Source organism: Pelophylax lessonae, assembly GCF_965119305.1.
Source record: "Pelophylax lessonae genome assembly, chromosome: 12".
NCBI lineage: Eukaryota > Metazoa > Chordata > Amphibia > Anura > Ranidae > Pelophylax > Pelophylax lessonae.
Window position 1 is genome coordinate 46178965 of NC_138779.1, and position 23000 is coordinate 46201964.

The window sequence follows — 23000 nt, forward strand, 5'->3', positions numbered from 1 at the left end:
TGCAATATTTTTTTTTTTTTTTGCACTATAAACAAAAAAGAGCGACTATTCTAGAAAAAAAAACATTTTTTTACTTTCTGCTATATAATATTCCCAATAAAAAAAAAATCTAAAAATCACATTTTCTCCAACATTTTAGGCCAATTTGTATTCTGCTACATACTTTTGGTAAAAAAAAATCCCAATAAGTGTATATTGATTGGTTTGCACAAAAGTTATTGCGTCCACAAACTAGGGGAAAGATTTGTCATTTTTATTTATTTTTATCTCTTTACTAGTAATAGCAGCCATCAGCGATTTTTAGCGGGACTGGGACATTGCGGCAGACAGATCGGACACCTAAATTACGTTTTAGACACTTTTGGGGGGACCAGTGACATTACTACAGTAATCGGTGCTAAAAAATATGCATTGTTACTGTAATAAAGACACTGGCAGGGAACGGGTGAACACCAGGGGCGATCAAAGGGTTAAATGTGTCCCTAGGGGGCGCTTTCTAAATGTGAGTGAGGGGCTTGCTGCATGAACACAGACCTGTGTTCCTAAATAAGAGGAACACAGGATCCCTGTGTTCATAACTGGACAGAACAGCGGTCTGCCATATTTACAATGGCAGACTGCCGTTCTGTCTCCACGGGGAGCGATCGCGAATGCCCAGCGGCAATTGCGGCCGCCGGCCCCACTGATTCGCTTCCCATGTGATGAATGGGCGCGCTCTCCCACTAGCAGTGCAGCGAAGCGACGTACAGGGTTGACCTGACACAGTAAAACTACGGTGGTTGGCCGGCAAGCGGTTAAACAAAACACTTGTCTCCAGTTATCTTAATAGTTAAACAGTCCATTAACCACTTTCAGCCCCTCACAGGCAAAGTGACGTATTGGTACGTCACTAGCCTGTGAGGCTCTGGGGAGCGAGCGCACGCCGCCGGATGCGCGGTCCCGCTCGGTCACGGACCCCAGCCCCCCCCCGCATGTGCCCGGCGGACCCGATCGTCCGTTACCCCGGGAGAAAGGCAGGCGGCTGATGTAAACAAGCCGCCTGTCATTCTCCCCTGTGTAAGAATAGTGATCATACCGGTTCTGCTATGTAGGACCGTTGATCACTGTTCTTACACCTCAAGCCACAGCCAATCACAGTTAGAATCACGCCCCTAGGGACACACTTAACCCCTCCTTCTCAAAAAAAGTTAACCCCTTCACTGCCAGTGTCATTTTACAGTAACAGTGCCTATGTATAGCACTGATTACTGTAGTAATGTCACTGGTAACCCCAAAACAGTCAACGTCAGTCAAGGGTCCGATCTGTCCGCCGCAATGTCGCAGTCCCGCAAACAAAATCGCAGATCGCCGCCATTACGCGTTAAAAAAACAACAAAAATCTTTCCCTTAGTAAACGCAATAACTTTTGCGCAAACCAATCAAAATACTCTTTTTGCAATTTTTTTTTTTTTTTACCAAACATATGTAGCAGAAAGCAAATTGGCCTAAAATGTTAAAATTTGATTTTTACGTTTTTTTGGGGGAATTTCATATAAAAAAAAACGTGAAAAATATTATTTTTGCAAAATTTACGCTCTTTTTTTGTTTATAGCGCATGATCAAAAAATCGCACAGGTGATCAAATGCCACCAAAAGAAAGCTCTGTTTTTGGGAAAAAAAGGACGTCAAATTCGTTTAGGTACAGTGTCGCACGACCGCGCAATTGTCCGTTAAAGTCACGCAGTGCCGAATCGCAAAATAGGCCCTGGTCAGGAAGGGGGTAAAATCTTCCGGGGCTTAAGTGGTTAACATACAGTGAATACTTAATTATGCATAAACACTGATCTACCCCTGAATATACATCCGTACACACACCTATTCATACATACATACATACTTATAAACACATGCATACACTTACACACACGCATATACACATTCCCGCTACAACCTAACCTACCCTACCTTTAATGTTCTATATATATATGTATATGTATATGTATATATATATATATATATATATATATATACATACATACATACATACATACATACATACATACATACATACATACATACATACATACATACATACATACATACATGGAGAAAGCATTGGTCATACGACACCAGTTGAAAGCACCTTGAAGATGTGGCAGCACTGGACCGGTCGCATGGATAGAAGTTAACCCTTGCAGTTGGGGGATGCTACCACTTTGAAGGCTGATTTTGTCCCAATTACTGGAGTTCAGCTTTAAAGGGAGTTTGCGTCAAAAAAAAAATTGACACAAGGCATTGCATTGCATCATGTTTCTCCCTGTTTGTGGATTGATATTACAATGTGATATTTAGAGTGCTCTGAGTGCTTGGCTCCATGCATTCAAACATGCGTAGGTAACATAATCCTGATTTGATCTTACTTGACGATAGCATCCTAAATGTACAATGTAGAATCTATTTCCGCATTCTTACATCTTGTCCTAGAACATTTATATAATGTTTGTGTATTCTGTGTACACTTCTGTATCCCTTACCCATTTTTATTCACAGCTAGATGTGTGTAGACCTCTGGACCACATTGCACTTTGTGTAGCCCATGTGACCTTCCCCCTCCATCGCTCTGTCAGTGTGCTCTGTAGATGGAAGGGACTCACTCCCACAATGCCGTGCTGCTGCCGTTGCTGCCCCTAATCTTACACACACATTGTGCTGCATGAACCCTCCTTCCTGCCAGAGCCACTGGAAAGCTTTGACCACAGCGGCGTGTCGCAGGGGGCGGGAACTTGGCTGAGCTCACGCGTGAATCCTGATGCTTCCACAAACCTTTTAGTTATTTTTAATCTTTTTTCTGCTTTTCTATCTTTTTGTTTTCCTTATTCCCCATTTCCTCACCCCTCCCCCTCTGTCTAGAAGCGTCACGGGACTCCTACCTGCCAGTCAGAAAAGGTTGGTTGTTCTCTCGCACTGTCCCCCATCCCATCTCTCACCTCACTTTGGTTTCCATAAGTGACCCTTTTACCGTCTGCTGAAGACAGCAATTCCAATCTTCCACACAATTAAAGGGTCGGCCTCCTGGAAGGTGATATTTCATTTATGGGTGGAGCTTGGTGGACTCGGGTACCTGCTTTTGGGTACTTCAGTCTAAATGCTAGCTCACATCCCTGTGGTTTTCCCACTCGCCTCCTCCTGCTGCTTTCTATGTTGTAAAGTAAAATGGAAAATCCAGCAGGAAGAGGGACCCTCATAAATGCTGTTCAGACCCTGGAACACAGGCGGGGTCCACCATTAAGATGTTCTGACCCAGGAACACTGAATCCACCAAATTCTGAATTATCACCTTCTGCACAGAATGACCTTTTCCAATCTAATCAATGCTCATGGTGATCACTTGATTCTGGTTCATGGTTCTCTTCGGTGAGTTGCTGACTTCCTCCTGGTGAAGGGATGTTATTCCTGCTCCCATTTCTTCCGTTATCATCCAATCTCTAACCATCTCTGTATGATTTAGGAGTGGGGTAGACCAGGGGTGTTTAATTATTCATGAGCTGCAGCCATGTGATAAAATGAGAGTATGTAATGCAGCATCCAGGCCGCAGGCACCTCTGTAGTATCTCATCTTGTGTACCTGCAATACCGGCTACATCTTGTGTTGAGTTTTATTGTTCGTTGGCTTTGAGGGGTAAGTTAGGTTTCAGATCTATGGCATTGTATAATAAATTATGCTATAGCTAATAGGCTAATCAGAAACTTGAAAACAAAGATCAACTTGATCTGGTCTGCGCAGAGAGCTTAGGACAAAAAGTAGCAATATATAGCGAAAGTAAAATCAAATTTTGCCACATTGCAATTGTCAGGAGAATCAAATTATCCTGATGTTCCATGGAAATGACAGCAGTTCGTCCAATAAAATTTCAGTGCACACAGCTTTGCAGCTTGGCCATAAAGAGAGGAGCTACAAAAACACAGTGAAGGAGCAGAGAGTACCAGCATAGTACAGTCCTCTTTATATAATAAAAAATATATGCTGCTCCTTCCTTTTGTGTATTAACCTGGTGATTATTGCAAGCTACCCTGTGGGTCCACCAGTGATATAAATTTATAAACTGTATAACTGCGGGAACCAGCTGCTGACACCGATCACACACCCATAGTATGTGCATAATCTATCCAAGTCGATATAAGTGACGCGCTACAATCCCTTTACTGTCTATAGTGTTACATCCAATAATGTGCCAATATATATAACCGCAATATAACCTCAACGTAAAAGTCCAAAATATAATATATATCTATATCTCTCTAAAAAAAATCTATATATATATATATATATATATATATATATATATATATATATATATATATATCTATAGAAATTTTTTTTATATATATATATATATATATATATATATATATATATATATATATATATAAATATAAATTTTTTTTATATATAATATATTTATTTATTATCAACATGCAGTACAAATGTGATATGTTCCATAGTTGATATATTATCATGTGTTATGGATAACGTCACACTGGAATAATCACAACTCTAATCCAATATAGTGTTCCAAACAACGATGTGCTCCAAAATAGTGATGTGCCCCTTCATGCCTGCTTCACCCTCCTAAGTGAATGCTCACCTCAAAAAACGTGACCCCCCACAGTTAAGCTGTCAGAATGCGATTGTGAACCTCCTCTGGGTTCAATCGGTTAGATGTAGATCTCCTGGCAGCTCTGCACTCCGATGCACTGATCTCTAGGATATTGTGGTGATCTACGTATGAAAAGAGAGCTCCAATAATGCTTATATAGTTTATATACCAACTTTATTATAACCCATCCAGATAAATGAGTACTCGCATGCTCATGGTGCATCCAGTGCACCAGGCTACTCCAAACATGATAGTTAAAAACCTCCAAAAGCCCCAAAATCGTATGATTAGTCAGTCTCCTCGGTCTCGTATAGGTCCGACTGCCTTCAATGCTTGGGGAGGGGCATGGACAGTGAAGGCTGTCGGACCTATACGAGACCGAGGAGACTGACTAATTATACGGTTTTGGGGCTTTTAGAGGTTTTGAACTATTATGTTAGGTGTAGCCTGGTGCGCTGGAAGCACTATGAGCATGTGAGTACTCGTTTGTCTGGATATGTTATAAACTTGGTATATAAGCACCTTTGGCGCTCTTTTCATATGTATATCACCACAATATCCTAGAGATCAGTGCATGGGAGAGCAAAGCTGTCAGGGGATCTACATCTAACTGATTGAACCCAGAGGAGGTTCACAGGCGCTTTCTGACCCAGCTTAACTGTGCGGTCTTATTTTTTGAGCTGAGCATTCACTCAGTAGGGGGAAGCACAAATGAGGGCGCACAGCTTTGTTTGGAACACTATATTGGATTGGAGTTATGGATTGTGTCACACTGGAATAATCACAATACACGTGAATATATGAACTGTGGAACATATCACATTTGTACTGCAAGTTGATAATATATATTTTGGACTTTTATGTTTGATGTTAAATTACTTGTATATATTGGCACATTATTGGAGGGAAGACTATAGACCAGTGATGGCAAACCTTGGCACCCCGGATGTTTTGGAACTGCATTTCCCATGATGTTGAGCTACACCACAGAGTGCATGAGCATCATAGAAAATGTAGTTCCAAAACCTCTGGGGTGCCAAGGTTCGCCATCACTGCTATAGACAAAGGGAATGTAGCATGGCACTTATATTGAAATTGGTAATTATTGTATTTAGGATTTTTATACTAAAAAGTTAATATAGATAAACTATTTTTAGTGCAGTTTTGCAGAGTAGGTTGGGCACCTCTGTAGCAGTATAAGAGCACATCCTAATGCAGATGTCTGGTCACACCTTCTGCATGGCCCAGTCTGCTGCGTGTCCCTGAAAAAGACGTAGGTACCTAAGAAGGTGAAACTGTGACTTATCAGGCAGAATTAAATTCTTTACTGGCTCCTGCCAGTAAGGAAAGTTTGATTTTTTTTTAGCAAGTTTTTAGTATTTGTAAATTACAGCCACATTTAGGACCTGCTTTTAGCCTGTATTCCTCCATGCTGTCATCCTATTACTAAATGCAGGACACCAAATGTGTGTCAGATGACAAGCCTCTTCTCTGCTGGCTTTAGTTCCTTCTACTACGAACACAGTAGTGTAAAGTGGGGATCAGCAGGTGGAACCCCAGTGGAAGGTATCAGACCTCTGCATATTGAGCAGTGACGGGATAGATTTGAATTGGATGACTAGAGGCCAAATTGCTGCATTACTGCTGAGATGCTCCATCACACACATGGCTGCTCCTCCCAGGTAAAATTTGTGTTTCTCGTCAATTTCTGAATACGCCAAAATTCTGACAGCTCTTCTGTCCACCCAGGATCCGGAATGGCTGATAAGCCTCTAATCGGAGCCGAAGAGAAAATTCTCAACAGCAAGAGCAAAGCGGACAAGAAAGTGGTGAGTTTCCTCCTTTTTGGACTCTGACTGCTTTGTATTAGGATTCATAGAAACCACCAATCAGATCATTGTGCTGGATAGATTAATAGATGATGGGCTAGTTCTCTCTTATTTAGGATTACAGGTGAACCAGTGGGATAATAGTAGAGAATGATTGAGGTCATTGTAGCCGTATTAGTGCACTTGTGACAGAGACAATTGAGTACTGTCCGTGATACTTTTTTTTATTTGCACTAACATACAATTTTTCAGGACAAGCTTTCGGGTTATGTCCCCTTCATCAAGATCCAAGCAGTCCTGTATTTGCTAAACCCTTTGCAGTGTATCAGATATTGGTGAAGATATTTTCACGTGATTCTCTGTTCAGTAATTCCATTGATGGGAGGTTGGAAGCCTCTGGTGTGACTCCTTCAGCCTAATTGACTGATATAATGCACAGGAATGAACTCGGGCTAGTTCGAGTTTGTACATGCCACTCCGCTAATCACAGGCAGGCAGACATTTCCTGATCCACAGCTGCACAGATCAGGAAATGTCTCACTGCCTGTGATTAGTGGAGTGCAGTGTCGGCTTTCTGGCGGGATCGGGCATGTAGCATCTCAAACACGCCTGAGCTCATCTCTAATGTATAGTAGGCCTCATATAATTGGGTTGATTTACTAAAGGCAAATATACTGTGCAGTTGCTCCACAGCTTAGTGAATAAGTTAAAGCTTCACTTTACAAAGAATACTGAATCTCATTCAAGGAAAATAAAAAACAGCATTTTTTTTCTTGTACATGATAAAGGAAAAGGAATTGACAGCACTCCAGGTTGAGTCAAAATCCAGATTTATTGACTGGACATCCAAATATGACCATCGTGACAAGGTACCTTGTCACGATGGTCATATTTGGATGTCCAGTCAATAAATCTGGATTTTGACTCAACCTGGAGTGCTGCCAATTCCTTTTCCTTTATCAAGTTTTCACGGAGGCGCGCCGGGGCATGCATCGGTGTGAGTCATCAGGCAATTACACCACCTTGAGCAGTGAGTTCTTGTCTCTTTTCTTGTACATGATTGGATAATGGAAGCCAGCAGAGCTTCCCCCTCAGATCTAGATCAAATGCACTCGAAGTGCACGGTAAATTTGCCTTTAGTAAATCAACCTCAATGTGTTCTTTACCAGTGAGAAACTCGTATATTTTTTTCTGTGTAGCACCAACAGCACATCAAACTCTAATTCAGGATGTTTTGTTTCCTGTCTGCTACGCACTTCTCCATATTCTCTATATTTACGTGCCCGTATTTTGTTACAGGTAATTGATGAGACCCTGGACGTTAAGGAAATGATCTTCAATGCGGAGAGAGTCAGCGGGTTGGCAGATGAGCCAGTATGTAGAAACAATCACATTTCTTCCTTTCTTTAGGCAGATGAGTCACTGGAAAGCGGCATACATATATCACGTGGGAGCAGCTTTATAGATGGGTGGTGGTCAGCTTTGTATAGAGAGGGCCTCGAGTGTGTGCTTTTTTTCTCTGTGCCCAGGTTTGCCCCATAGGTGTAACGTACATGGCGAGTGAAGCACTGGAAGAGTGCAGGCACAGGACCTGAAGAGTTCAGCTGTGTCACCCACTAAGGCAGAAGTCCATGGCCTGTGCAAGGCTTAGCACACTTATGAGCTACTGGACATGTACAGTCCCAGAATTCCTCTTTTTTATTTAAAGCTCAACTCTGGGAGCTGTCCTTTTTATACTATTGGTCCCTCCTAGTCCTCATGTACAATTTTTTTGCTGCAAACTTGTTTTGAAGCCTCCTCTGTTTTCCCCCCTATACTTCAGCCGAACGTCAACATCAGGGGGGCTGCTGTTAACGCACAGCAATGCTAGTGTCACGTCATCGCCCTTTTTCTGTGCTTTGCCATTCACAAATCGTAGCCTGTGATGATTCTACAGTGTAGACAATAACTTATGCAGCCAACTAACGCCAATTTATAGTGCAAGTCAAAAAGTAAAATTCAAATTATATCCACTGTGAGTGTCAGGTTATTACACAAGGCAATGTGTTAAAGCGGAGTTCCACCCGAAATTTATACTTGCCTCCATCTTCTCGCTCCTGGTCACCTGAAAAACAAATGGATAATCGCAATTTTTTTTTTTTTCGCAATTTTTTTTTTTTTTCCACTTACCTTTTAGAGAAAATATACTCACCTTACTTCCTTCTTCCTCCCCTCGGCGGCCACGGCGATTCGTCACTTCCTGGCTTTTGCAATGATTCCTGGGAGCTGAACGTCATCGCTCCCAGGAATCATTGCGCCTGCACCGGCCCCGACGTCAGTTCCGGGGCGCGCGCGTCATTCCCTTCTAAACAGCTTCTGGGCATGCCCAGAAGCTGTGGAGGGATGACGCGCGTGACCCGGAAGTGACGTCGGGGCCGGTGCAGTGCATCGTGGGACCGAAGAAGGAGGAAGAGGACGCGGAAGAGGATCGCGCTGGCTTCAAGCTGCCCACACCCGAGATGGCAGCGCTGGAGAAGACAATTTCAAGGTAAGTATTTCTCCTGAAAGGTAAGTGCAACCCGGGACAGATCAGAGGCTAGCCATTGTGGAATGTGCTAGCCCTGACTGTCCCGGGGGTATTTTTATAAAAAAATGTATAACTAGGGTGGAACTCCGCTTTAAACTCTGGGGTGTGAATACTTATGCAAAGGGCTGTAGTATTAGTATTTTTCATATTTCTGTTGTGTATGCATTACGGAAGCGATTGTGTCCTGGCAGCAATGCCGTTTTACTTGGCATTTATAAATGAATCCCAATTGGTATGCTTTGCTGTACTAGCAGATAACTGACCATCAATTGTGAGGCCTCTTCTGCATATACAGTTGTGCTCATAAGTTTACATACCCTGGCAGAATTTATGATTTCTTGGCCATTTTTCAGAGAATAGGACTTTTGATCGGGGACATTTGGGTAGTTTTCGGTTGTCATTAAGATTTAAAAAGAGTAAACACAGTTGATTGATAATAAATGGCTTCAGCCATGAGTGAAAGAAAAGTTTTTGTGTTATCATTCATATTCTCTGAAAAATGGCCAAAAATTCATAAATTCAGTGTATAGTGCAGATCTTGTATTATTGTGTGTAGAATGATACATTGTGTGTGTATAATGATTAGATTGTGTGCATAATGACTTAATAAAAATAAGACATATAAAAAAAATAATAATTCTGCCAGGGTATAAAAAAAAAATTATTCTGCCAGGGTATGTAAACTTATGAGCTCAATTATATTGGCCTACAGCCGGCCATCAACTGATTGATTGATTGAAATTCATCCAGCTCAGCAAGGACGGACTGTAGGTAGCAGGTCCCCACTCAACAAAAGTCAAACGTTTGACTTCTGTCAAAGTGCCATGCTGGAAAATATTTCTCGATCTCAGCTGCTGCAGCCACTAATCAAAGTAACCTGACAGCTGCAGGTGCCACTGTCAGAATACAAGACAACAATTCGTATAAATAGGTGGGACTTTAAATATATCTCTAATGGTTTAGCAAAGAAAATGTAAACAAATCATTAAAAAATAATACATTATTTATACACATTAAAAATATATATAATTTCTTTAATAACATGAACTTAATGCCATCTCTATTATAGATGATGTAAGAACATAAATTGTAAGGTCCTAAGGACCATTAAGTATGAGTCGACGCATTTCACCTACTTCCTCAGGGCCTTGGATCTCCACCAACAGAGAGCAATCACTACAATAATATAAAAAATTACATATTGAGTATTTTACAAGGTATATAGTAAATTTAACATATACCCCTATACCACCACAAAACAAAAATTATTAATATTCAACAATCCAAACCCATCTTGAAGAAGGAAAATAGGGGTATCCTCCAATGGGATTATGTATTACATAACACTTATCCATTATTCTATTTAATTCACTGTCAGAATACAGTGTCCAATAGGGTCGAGGGGATTCCTTTATCCACCTCATTTGTGTAAATGGAGGAATCTGGGGTAAAAAAAAATGAAGTTTATGTCCAGCATAGGAACCATTTTGTGCTGCTCCCCACGCACAAATCAGATGCCGTCCTGCAAGGGATACGACATAACTTTCTGGCTACGAAAGACAAATGTAGCTGAGAGGACTCTAGGCAGGTGTGATTTTCAGATATTTTCTATCAAGCATCATACATCACTTGTTCTACAGAAGAGATCTTGTGAGGCAATTCTGAATCATGCCTTCCAGTTAGTTACTACACTAGGGTGTAAACCAGCCTACCTTGTTGAAACATTTTCAGTGTTGTGATCTGAATTATGTTTTTTGTGTTCTCATTAAGTTTCTCATCTCTGCCGTGCAGGAAACAGAAAGTCTGCGTAACGAATTTAGCTTCAGCAGCAGCACTTTGATTGGCCTCCTGGTCATCGCTGTGGCCATTGCCACCATTATCGTCATCAGCCTGGTCCTGCTGAGGAAAAGACAGTATGGCACTATCAGCCATGGTATTGTGGAGGTAAGAATATATGACCACAGATTGATCTGTCATGTAATTCAAGTGTGTGGTCGTCATGTGACTAGGCTGGATTTACTGACTACATAAAACCTGATTAGGGGTGAGGAGCAGCTGTGCCCCAGGAAATGTACCATGAACTTGTTAACGTTTAATGAAAATTACAGGGATTCAGAAACAATTTATTTATACTGCCACCTTCAGGAGGTTGGGACACTGGCAAACCAAAAAGTTGTAAGCCAGCCCTGTATAACCCCTCCTTTCTAGCATATCTCAGTTTTTGCTAGTATTCTAGGAGGTTGGACACCTTTTTTTATTTGTCTCTGCCAAAACAATTCTAACTATTTTTTTGCTAGCTTTGCTTACTACTTGGAATTTTTTTCTTCTGCGAAATCACTACAGTGTTGCTTGACTTTTCTCTGTATAGCAGCTATCCATGTTGTTTTCTCATTATTCACATTGGAGGCCATTCCTGGACCCCGCTGAACTGGACATGCAGGGCTATCCTGGAATGTGACATCAGGTTCTACACTGTGGCACTTTCCAGACCGGAGTTTACTGTATTAGTTGGTTGTAAAGCCCCAGGTGTGACCCTGACTCTAAAGACTCGATAAGTAGGGCTGGTTAAGCTGAAGCACTGGGAGCTACCTCACGGTTTGCACTATTGAGCTCCCACCACTGACGGTTTTTTTTTTTTTTTGGCAAAAAGTTCCCAAAGCTCCAACTTTCACAGGGTTTAGTGCTTTGCATGCCCACTTCCCGCTGTTTCCCACCATTCAGCCTAGAGGTAGCACCACCCTGCTGCTCCATCATGTGGACCTTTGGTCTTGTTCACTGCCACCTAAAGTGACTTGGTCACCTCTGGCCACCTAAAATCCTCATCAGCCCCAGCTACCTGGGTGTGTGAGTACTTGAGGCCTTACCAAACGCTAGACCTATTACCATTACGCAAATGAAACCTGTCGTCCCAAAGACACCCAGATATTTCCGCTGCCATGGGTTACCTCAGCCTGTACTCCCCTAGCGATTCTGGGGGCATTTATTTTATATCCCCAGAAGGAACGAACATCTGGAATCTCCATCCTCATCTGAGTCATCTTCTGTTCCATAAAGGTGGGTAGCTTTGACCCCATTGGAGCCTTTGTATGCTTTAATTCAGATTTCTACGAAGAAATTGTTTTTTGGGGCACCACAGTCTCCTTTTGTTGATCCTGGAGGATTAGCCTAAGACCTCTCTGTGGACAGTGAATAGCCTACAGTGCAGAGTATGGCAGAAAGGGTTGAAGGTGTGATCACCATCCTGATGCTGGTGTGCCTTCTTTTTTTGTCTTTTGGCTACCCTTTAAGGTAATACACTGTGAGGTCCCTCACTTCCCCTGAATAGCTTGCTGAAAAATGGGTTGCCTTGCCAGGTGTAACTGAACCTCAGACCCACACTGTACTTGTGGTCTTCCGTCAGTATACGGCTTCCTCCCAGTCATGAACATAGATATCAAATCCCTGCCGCCATCATACAAAACTAGCCTGAAAACTTAGCTTGTATGTGTCTGGAAACAACTGACTCTTTTATTAAAACAAGTAGCAGACTTTTATACACTTGAGAAGCATAACAGTCACTACATGAACAATGACCTGAATATTTACATAAAGCATCACACAATGGTGAGATAACGAGGTACAGCTGACTCATGGCTAATCCCATCTAGACAAGGTTATCATTCACATGCTAATTAGCTCAGCGTACTTAAGTCAGCCTGGAAGCCCAGACTGCCGACACCAAAGGTAAAACAAGATATAATATACATTATTATAGTGTAAATACTGAGAACCCACCATAAACAATAGGTGAGCAAATCAGCATAATTTACAATGCGTGGAAGACAGGTGTTTGAGCTGATGACATGCATCTGTTACAAGTCTGACCAACTGAAGCAGTCCAAACCATCAATTTATCTGTCACCTAGTTTTTTCACTGTCAGTGACGGTGCGTACCGTCACATACCAGGCAACCTAAATTTTAGGCTAGACTCTTCCTTGCCTGATTTCAAGGGTCAACTGTGTAAAGCCCCATACACACACGCAGATCGTCGTCATACAAACGTTGGCGGACGAAAGATCTGCCGATTGTATGCGTGTTAGTATGGTGCCTCCGACAGCTGTCTGCACACAATCCGCGGACAAGAGTCTTTCTTGCAAACATGAAAATTTTTGTCTGCGGACACCAGAACGGACAATTGTTTGCCTGTCAGTACAGAAATCAGCCGACAGACCGCAGATATGCAAGATTGGGCATGCTCAGAAAATAAAAAACACAGGGAAAGTTAACCATTACATGACATCACTTCTGCAGTCAGCTGAAGTCTGCGGACAAAATTCTTGTGCTGTCCTTGTGCTGTCTTTGCACTTTTCAACAGACACCGACATCCCGGGGAGAAAAGACGAACATTTGTATGACGACGATCTGCGTGTGTGTATGGGGCTTAAGGCTTGGGCCTTTTGCTTGTTGACTGTCTGATCTTCTTTTGTGGAATTGTTTTTATCCAAAGTTCCCTTTTGGGGACCTGTTCTACTGAGAGCTGTGCCTCTGTTAATTTTTGTTGATCATATCACATTGTCAGTTTATTTATTCTTTATTAGGTAGTTATGATGATCTACTTGTTTTTGTGCTTATTTTTGGATTTACCGCCTCTAGCTGGTGTGGGCTCGGTGTCCTTCATTAGAAGTTGTTCCACCTTTGCAGTGATCTTCTTTTTTTGTCCTGGTCTTGAGCATTCGGTTTTTCCTCTGGCATTTCCTTGGGGTCACTGACAGCTTTCCTTGCCTTGTGGGGGATGTCACCTCAGAATCTGATATTTGGTCCATCTGACAATCCTGAGTTCAAGATGTTTACTTGTCCCTTCCTGTATCAGTCAGTGGCTTTTGCGCACCCCTCATTTGGACTGCTTTTGGAAGGCCTGACTGTTTCTGAATACTCCTGTCCCTCAATGGGTAAGTCCATTTAGGGACATGGGTCCCACCCATCTGTGGTTATTTTTGGTTCTGTGTATTGCTTTCACCAAATAGAGGCATGCTAGGTGGAGGAAAGGTAAAATCTGGGCTGGCTTACAGATTCTTGTTCTTCAGAGACTTGTTTTGTTAGTGTCCCAAGCTGAAGGTGGCCGTATAATCAGACTTCTGAATTCCTGTGTCACCCAATGAGTTTGGGGGAAAAAAAAATGTTTAAAAACAGTGTATCCTCCTGGCAAAAGGCATAGCACAGCAGAAGTAGTTTTACGTTCAGACTGTCTTTCTGTAATTGAAACATCAGACCATGCCATCTGAGCAGCAAGACGGGGAATTAATCTGCTTAACTTGTGTAAAACCTAAAAATCAGCAAGATGATGATAGTCATAAATGTGGTAAGAAGCCTAGGGCCCCACCTACTTACTAAAGTAGAAAAACATGGATCAAAATTTGCTGTTTCAGCAGGGACCAGCCACATTTTGATCCATGTGTGGGCTGGCCGATTGTACACTAGTTGCTCTATGGATGGACTTGTATACAACCAGCCTGTTGGGTTTTTCCCAAGTAATCGTAACCAGCAGCACTGATCACTGTATTTTGCCGACAGGCAGGGCTCCCCGTTGCCAGAATTCAATAGTGCTGCGGGAGGGATTCCCCCATCCACACATTCATTGGGATCTTTTTTTTTTTTTTTCATTCAACCCACTAATTTTAAATTAATATTGTAAGGTTAGGGTGATGTGTTAGGAAGACAACGTTGGAATTCAGATGTCACTAAGCATGGAAATTGAAGATGACGAGAGGAATTTGAAATTGAAAATCTCTGAAGACCATCTAATAAAAATAATGGTGCTATATAGTCCTTGTCTTGGGCAACTAATTCCTCTGTAGTACAGTTGGCATAGCGGTGCCCTTCATATATAGCAAGTGTGGGGTGTTCTCTCCAGTGCTGGGCTATCTGACATGCATAAAAATGTGTTTGTCTGTGCCCACTCTGCTTAACAGTAGAACTGTGGACTGGACTCTTAAATTCATTGACATCATAGTTTTTAATTAGAAGCCAAATTTATGGCCAGGCATTGGGAGGAGGAGTTACTGACATCCCTGGCGACTTCCCTTTTTATCCCAAAGCAGAGATGCTGGAACATGCAACACTTCCCACCGTGAATTAGAAATTGTAGCTGGCAATGGGTATGAATGTGGGCAGGTTTCTGGCCGATACTTGGCCTGCTGTTTGCATAGACCACAAATCTCTTACAACGGGAATGAATGGGAGTCACTGGAATTTCCCGGACTGTCAGATAGTGCTGGGTCATGGTGGGCGAACTAAACCAGGAATCTCCTTGGCCTGCAAGTGTTGGGTCATGGTGGGCAAACTAAAATAGGAATTTCCTGGCCTCTCAGATAGTGTTGGGTCATGATGGGCAAGCTAAACCAGGAATCTCCTAGCTTGTCCATCACACCTATTAGTTGGCGGGTCAGACTGTCAGTCTGAGACCTCGGGGTCTTCCCTCTACAGCGAGTGGTGACGTGGTTACGCCACGGCTTACCACATAAAGACTACACTGGAAGTAGCATGACTGAAGGCCAGGGAATGGTAATCATGGGGGCCGGGGGAGGACTGGGCCAGGGGGGCAATTTCCCCCTGGGCCACTCTGATGCCCCATAAAAAGGCTGCACTGCTTCTGCCAAAGACATGCCTAAAGGATTTCTGGTGAAGAGAAGTAAAATGTCTCTGCCACTGACCTGAGTGCAGGACTCCCCCCTCTGCGAGGATGGTGTAAACTGTGCTTGAGCAGAGGCCGGTTCCATGCCCCACTGGAGACTCTTCTACCCCGGCCAGCCCTGACTGAGCTAGCTGTCCCAGCTCCCCCCAGCCGCCCTCTTCTGGCCAGGTCAGGAACCTGGATTCAGGCGGTAAGTGGAGAGTATCTGGAGCAGGGCTTCAGCTTGGAATGGGGGTCAGGAGGAGGATGGGAGGGGGGCCGAGTCGCTGTACCATGGGCCTCTGGTTTGTACTTACCCCCTGGGCTAAAAGTTGCCAGTCTGCCCCAAATGGGGGCCACTGGACATACAAAACTGAAATAAAGGAGACTGGGCCATTCTTCCTAATGATTTCACTAGGAATTTATCAGTCTGAGGAGAAATGTATAGAAAAACAAGATGATATTGCTTAAAGGTAAGAAATGACTTTTTTCGAAAATGACAAAACCTTTCTGCCTGTACTTAAATGATTGGTATTGAGTGGGAGTCAGTCGTGTCTGAGCCCCTCCCCCCATCGTTGCATCACCATAACACAGAAACCTTCTATTACCTTGAGTCCCCCCCCCCCCGTTTTGGCCTACTTGGGTTGTGTTCCTCTTGTCGTCCTAAACGTCCTCCACTTTGTTTTTCAGGTGGATCCAATGCTGACCCCAGAAGAACGCCACCTGAACAAGATGCAGAACCACGGCTATGAAAATCCAACATACAAATATCTGGAGCAAATGCAGATCTGAGGACGGCCTGACCGGGGTTGATTGGGGAGGGGCAGTTGGGTCCATAGGGTGGGCTTACAGTGGGTATTGGGGCCAAAGATGAGGGGGGCAGGGCATCGATTTGGGTTTCACTGCTGACCAATTATGTTGAAGCGAAAGCTTGCCTGCCTCCCCGGGCGCTCACAGACTCTTTAATGATCACTTCCTGAAAATGTTAATTGTGTTTTTTTTTTTTTTTTGTTTTTTCCATTCTTTTAAACGGGTGACAGAATAGAGTTAATATTGGAATCTTCACTGAATATTTTATTGCTGATCTTGTAAGATGTAGAGATTTTTTTTTTTGTTTTTTTATTAATCAGAAAACAGCTCAACATTCAGATTACTTGTGTGTGTCTCCTACATAAAGTATAAATATATATAAATATATATATATATGAATGGGGGGGGGGGGGGTTCCTTTCTATCTGTAGAATGTTTGTGGATTCTGCTTCTTTCTATTCCGTCAGATTATTTAAGAAAAACAAAAATCATATATAAAAAAAAATGGATGCAATTAAGCCAATGACGCTGCAGACGGAAATGTTAAGACTTGTTAGAGTGTAAGTTTGTAAATCTTCCTGTTTGTAGCGAGGAGGGGGGGCCCTGCCACACCCACAGTCAGCTGACTTCCCCTCGCCACGATAGACTGGATATCGTTTCAGTTTTCTTTTAAATTCCGCTCGTGAAAAGCTAAAATGTACTACTGATGTTTTTTTTTTTTTTTTCTTTTTTTAGCTCCTCGGCCAGTATATTTTGGTATAATAGGTAGCGCCTTTCTTTGTTCTTGATACCGATACCTGTGCTGTTGTTTCATGAAAGGGGGGTCAATCTATAACCATCGGGGTTCTGCGCGGGCTTGCCTTGCCAAATAGGTATTATTGCACTTTACTCACTCGTTCGCTCCGCGTCATCTGCGATCGGTGCCAAGAACAAGATTTTTGGAGGGTGATGCATGCCGGGAAGGCGCTGACCAGCTTTGAAATTTTGTGGTTTTGGGTCCAGAAATAACTAAACACTGTGTGGCAGAGCAGGGTGTGAAATTTCGACCAGTAATTTGGAGGGGGGAGGGGAAGCTGCAGATGTTTGGAGTGTAAACTCCCCGTGTCTCTACTGCTTGTAAAAAATTAATGTTCGCAAGTGCACCATCATCTCAAATATCATTCTCAGCAGATTTTTAAGGTTCTGGTAACCTGTGGTCGTGCGTCTGTTATATTCTTCTGTTTTTCGGAGTTCATTTCCATTAAAAAATGTATTTTTTTCTTTTTCGTCCTTTATAATTTCTACTGCACTATGCACAGAATCAAGTTTAACCTGCAAGATCCCTTTGTGTGTTGTGTGGGAATGTTCAAATTGGAAAACAAACCACGTCAATAAACACTAACTTCCATAAACACAGCGTCCGAATCTCATCATTTTTTTTTAATTCTGTCTTAAAATATCAATAGTAAAGCTGCGCTACTGGTGATTTGTTATTGAAACATGTACATATAATGTGATATAAAATATCAATAAAAAACATGCAACATAGGATCACAACCTAAGAAGGTGTTGTGAACCCACATACATATTAAATGGTGCAATGAAAATGTAACAATGTGCAAAAGGCACCATATATTAAATGTATAAATTATCAGGAAAAGTAGAAAAAGTCCAAAACTGTGAATAATGGATGTGTAAGAAAAGTTGAAGTCCTCCACCACAATTAGGTAAATTCTACCTACACTGTGTCTGAGTGCCAAAGGACAAGCTATTGCGCTTACCAGATGGAGTAAGAAATAAGGCCTTTCAAAGTAATCCCTGGAGGGTCTAGAAACCAAACCAGCTCAAATGGATGCCTCACAAATCTCCACACTAGGTACTGTGGTGTTCAAGGGCAGCTCAGACAGCAATCTCCCCCGCAGTATCACCAAAAATGAGGACCACCATAGTGAAGTACGTAGCAAATAGCAATTTTATTAAACACACAAAGTATAAACTCATATTTAAACAAAGAAAAAGCTCTGTAAACCGTCAGAATCCACAGGACACAACCGCATGACATGGGGACGTCAGCAAGCCTTCCCGACGCGTTTCATCGGAGTCACTTCCCCAGTAAAGACGTCATCTATGTCTCTGGATATAAATTCTCTCAAATTAAAAGTGATGTGCTTTGGGTATTCCTTCGGATTATCCAGAAAAAAACAACTTTGTACAACACCATGCGATTCAAACACAAAAGCAAGGTGGCTCCTTACCAACTTCCCACTACCACTGGGCTTAATTCAGTGACTGAAGAGAATATCCCAACCCTGGTAATATCCCCACACTGTGTGTCACCTTGTGATGAAAAGTAAATGGGTTGCTTTTTACCAGATCTGAATGAGGGTAAGCTTCTAACCATACATTCTATATGGAGACTTGGGCGCTTGTGTCGTAGGATGGGTTGCCAATTAGGTGGAAAAAAGAAAAGAAGGGGGGAACAGTCAGGACTTCAGAGTTGTACGGTGTTCCGGTGCGAGCACGGAGGGTGGCACTGTTGACAGGCAGAAGCAGAGATCCCGCTGGCACACAAGAGAAAGGAGGACAGGCGCCACTGAGTGTAGCAGTGAAAATGTATTGCATGACATTAGTAAAAACTTACATTAAGGCAGTTGCTTATCCTCATGGCTCCTGAGTCCCTTCCAGTACATGGTACTTCCGCCCTCAGACCGAACCAGCAGCCGGGAGATGACGATACCGAGGGAAGCCAATGGGGGGGGAGCCGGATCAAGCTTGGAAAGCCTCAAACACCAAGGCAAAAATTGCCCTTAGCAAACTAAAAACAAACATCAGTCACCTTCTCTGTTATTTTTTAAAATGGCTGGCATGTACCAATGCCGGAAACTGCTATGCTTGACATATCAATACATCACACATATGAGGGCGGAAGTACCATGTACTGGAAGGGACTACAATGGATGCTCAGCCCGCCCGGCTTACAGCTGCAGGAAACTCAGTGGTGTTCTCTGTGCGCTTACTTTTTCTTTACACATCATTTTTCACTCCAAGTTCTTGGAGTTCTTAGTGCTGCCCCATTTTATATATTTTTGGTTAGCGCACCCTACCTCACTCTACTATTATTTTTATGCCCAAGGAGAAAAAGGCCGAAAAACTAAATTTTAACAAAGAAAAATACATTTTATTTCTTTTTATTTGCAAAATTTTATTTCTTCATAAACTTAGGCCAAAACGTATTCTGTTATTTTGCTTTGGTAAAAATAGCCCAAATCATTATTATTTAGGCTGTAGAAAAGTAAAAAAAAAAAACAGAGTGCAAACTAGGGTATATATCTGTAAATTGATCGATTCTGATGTACTTACAGCCTATCATTTCTTGAGGCCTGAAACACCAGGACAGTACAAATATCCCCAAATGACCCTTTTTTTGAAAAGTTAACTGGCAAGTTTTTTGAAGCTGTAATTGTTTTGTCACAATTTCTTGAAAAATGAATAAATATTAAAGTAGATGTACAGCCAAAGCTCGTTTGAGTTGGGATCCACCAGATGCCTGGACCGACACCCGGCTTGGCCTCTCAGCGAGCCGATGAGAGCCTGAGCAGGCTGCTCTCTGGTCTCTCCACAGCCCAGTGCTCCAATGAGTGAGAAGGGGGCAGAACAGAGAGCTGTGCAGTTACAGCATCATAACTGGTGTGGCACTGGTGACAGTTTGTTCAATTATTTACTTACATTTTTCACTTTTTTTTTTTAAACCCTGTAATTAGAGCAATACAGTGTTACTATGGTAACACTGGGGAAGTGATCAGGATTTTTTTTTTTTTTACACATTGATTGCTTATACCAATGAATTTTTATTGGTACAAGCAACCATTTTTACTGAAGCAAACTGTTTCATTCAGTGAGTACAGTAAAACCTATGATTTGAGAGTAACTTGGTTTTAGAGTTTTGCAAGACCAGCAATTTTTTTTTTTTTTTATAAATTTTGACTTGTATTTTAAGACATCACTTGTTTATCAAGTAGTGTCATGTCACAACCGCGTATAAAAGAGAAGAGAGATGCCTCTAAGTGTAGCAATATGGTTACATTTAATGAAGGTACAACATTTAGCAACTCACTTGGTTAATGATTAAAACCGGCACATCTAAGAATGCAGGAATCCTGGGTAAAGCTGTCCACATAGACTGTCCTCCTCACCGCCGTCTGTCACCCTTTCTGTCACAATTGGCCACGCCCACGGCGACTAGCTAACCGAGACGTGGTTTTGTGACTGGGAGGTATAAGGGAAACTCCTACTGAGTAATTAGACTGACTGTGATACTTTCACAGCCCGCACTGCCTTTGGCTACCACTCCAATCCAGCTGGCTGACCACACACAGGCAGATACAAATCTTACATACAATATGGTGCACTGTAAGGGTTGGGGAGCAGTCTAGCAATTATCACACACTACTAGGATTCCTCCAGCTATCCTACTAGCTAGAACTCTGGTGTTAATCACTCTTCCCACTGTCCACACACCCCCACAGCACAAACTATAGCCTGCCACCACCCAACAGTTTGTCCGCAGACTGGTCTGCTGGGCCACCACACACAGATCTCCGTCTGGTTTGCAATCTGCCAACACACAGTGCAATTGCATACAGATTGGCATGTAGCTTAGACCAAGCAATTAGGCACTAAAATGCAACAATCTCTCCAGAGATACTAGTCCTAGCTTAGTATACAGAAGTCACTTATTAATTTAATATCCCGAAAGTGGGCAGTGCATAAGAAATATATACAAAGCAAAAGGAGTTACAAAAAGATAAGAAGACACACAATTGGCAATTTGCTATGATAATAAAAAGAAATAAAATCCGAAATAAACTTTACCGAAGCTTATCTGTTGGTAGAAGCATACTGGAAACCGTGTGGGGACTCCCCCGTTTAGAACTGGCTTCATGGAAGAACAATGTCCATATCTCAGGTTTCCCAGTTTATTGGAATATGAATGTGGGCTGGACTTTAGCCCTTGGGACACCACCCTGGGGTTGATTGGTCATCTCAGCCCACAGGATGTTTCCTGTTCTGAAATGACCAGAGTTGAATTGACCCAGAACGGTGCTGACCGCTGAGTCAGGGATAGGAATTCTGACACCAGCGCATCGGTCTGATCGTGACAGTACCAAACAATGCCTGCCTGCCGCAATCAGGTGCCATATAACGGTTTTGTGCGTTTCTCTAGGATTCTACACACGCTACAGACACAGATTTACATGTAGCCCAACAAGTGAACCATAAGAAAGAATTATGTTCATCTCTCTGCCACTAAAACAATTTGTGAATTAATCAAAAAAAACATAACTTGCAAGCAGCTGTCATAAAACAAATAACTTGCCAAGAAGTGTAAGGTGATATAATCAAGTTGACCGTGCTCAAAAAAAAACACACCTAAGAATTGTGATAAACAGTACTTCTAAAATCCCACTAAATTATCTCCTATTTCCCAAACGGTGAGTTTAGTAGACAATCTTCTGCAAGACACTCCATTCCAGAAATCGTCCGTGGGTTCAAGAATTCATTCCTTCACCGACAATCGCATTCACAAGCCACTCACCAGATACATTTGAGCCCCATTGTAGGCAGTCAAACGCAGCATAAGGGTATATCCATATAGATCCTGGGTCTGTCAGAGGACGTGACCCCTGATGACGACAGATGCTTGCTGATGAACAACACGTCACTGCCGCTGTTTGGTATGCAGGTAGAACGTGGAATGGCATCCCCTGCTTTTAAAGGCTAGAGAGCAAGTTTCTTTATTGTAAGTGCATTTTTATCATTAAACGGTTTTGATATACTGCACAATGAGAGGCCTATCTCTCTCTCTCTCTCTCTTTTTCTTATACACATCCCCACTCTGAGAAAGAGTAGCTCATCTGACAGACCCGGGACCTATATGGACATACCCTTATACTGTGTTTGACTGCCTATAATGGGAGTCAAATGTATCTGGTGAGTGGCTTGGCATGTACTTATTGGTGAAGGAAGGAATTTTTGAACCCATGGGTGATTTCTGGAGTGGAGTGTCTTGGAGAAGATTGTCTACTAAACTCTGTTTGGGAATAAGGAGATATTCTAGTGGGATTTTATAAGCGCTGTTTATCACAATTCTCTGTGTTTGAGTGCGGTCAACTTGAGATGTGTGTGTGTGTGTGTGTATATATATATATATATATCTATATCTATATATCTCTTACAATACTGTAACATAGCTTGATCACCACATATTAAAACTCCTATTACTCACAAAAGTGCATTTATAAGTGTGTATTTCCCTTTAAAACCCAGTTCCCGTGTCGCTGTGCCAAAATATGAGCATCAATCACTCTATATACCTTACCTAAGTAAATCCAAGATTAATAATGCCTCATTAATTGGTGCTCCCTGCCAAGGAATCCTCATTCTTACATCTAAAAAAAAAAAAAAAAAACGCATTAAACCGCCAAAAAAAAAAAAAATGTAATACTGCTTTAAATGATAACTGCAAAAA

General features: G+C 42.2%; 1 protein-coding gene across 3 annotated transcripts in view; it reads left to right on the plus strand.

The window, feature by feature from the left end:
* Positions 1–17505, plus strand: part of APLP2 (amyloid beta precursor like protein 2) — a 131793-nt gene extending 114288 nt beyond the window's left edge. For 2 of the 3 annotated variants that reach the window (XM_082273859.1, XM_082273861.1), the window contains 5 exons: positions 2890–2925; positions 6387–6466; positions 7766–7840; positions 10824–10976; positions 16373–17505. In XM_082273859.1, coding sequence (XP_082129985.1) covers positions 2890–2925; positions 6387–6466; positions 7766–7840; positions 10824–10976; positions 16373–16474 — 446 coding nt within the window. In that variant the 3' untranslated portion in view covers positions 16475–17505. The remainder of the gene's footprint in view (positions 1–2889; positions 2926–6386; positions 6467–7765; positions 7841–10823; positions 10977–16372) is intronic. The other variant, XM_082273860.1, reaches the window with a different exon arrangement.
* The last annotated feature ends 5495 nt before the right edge of the window (positions 17506–23000 follow it).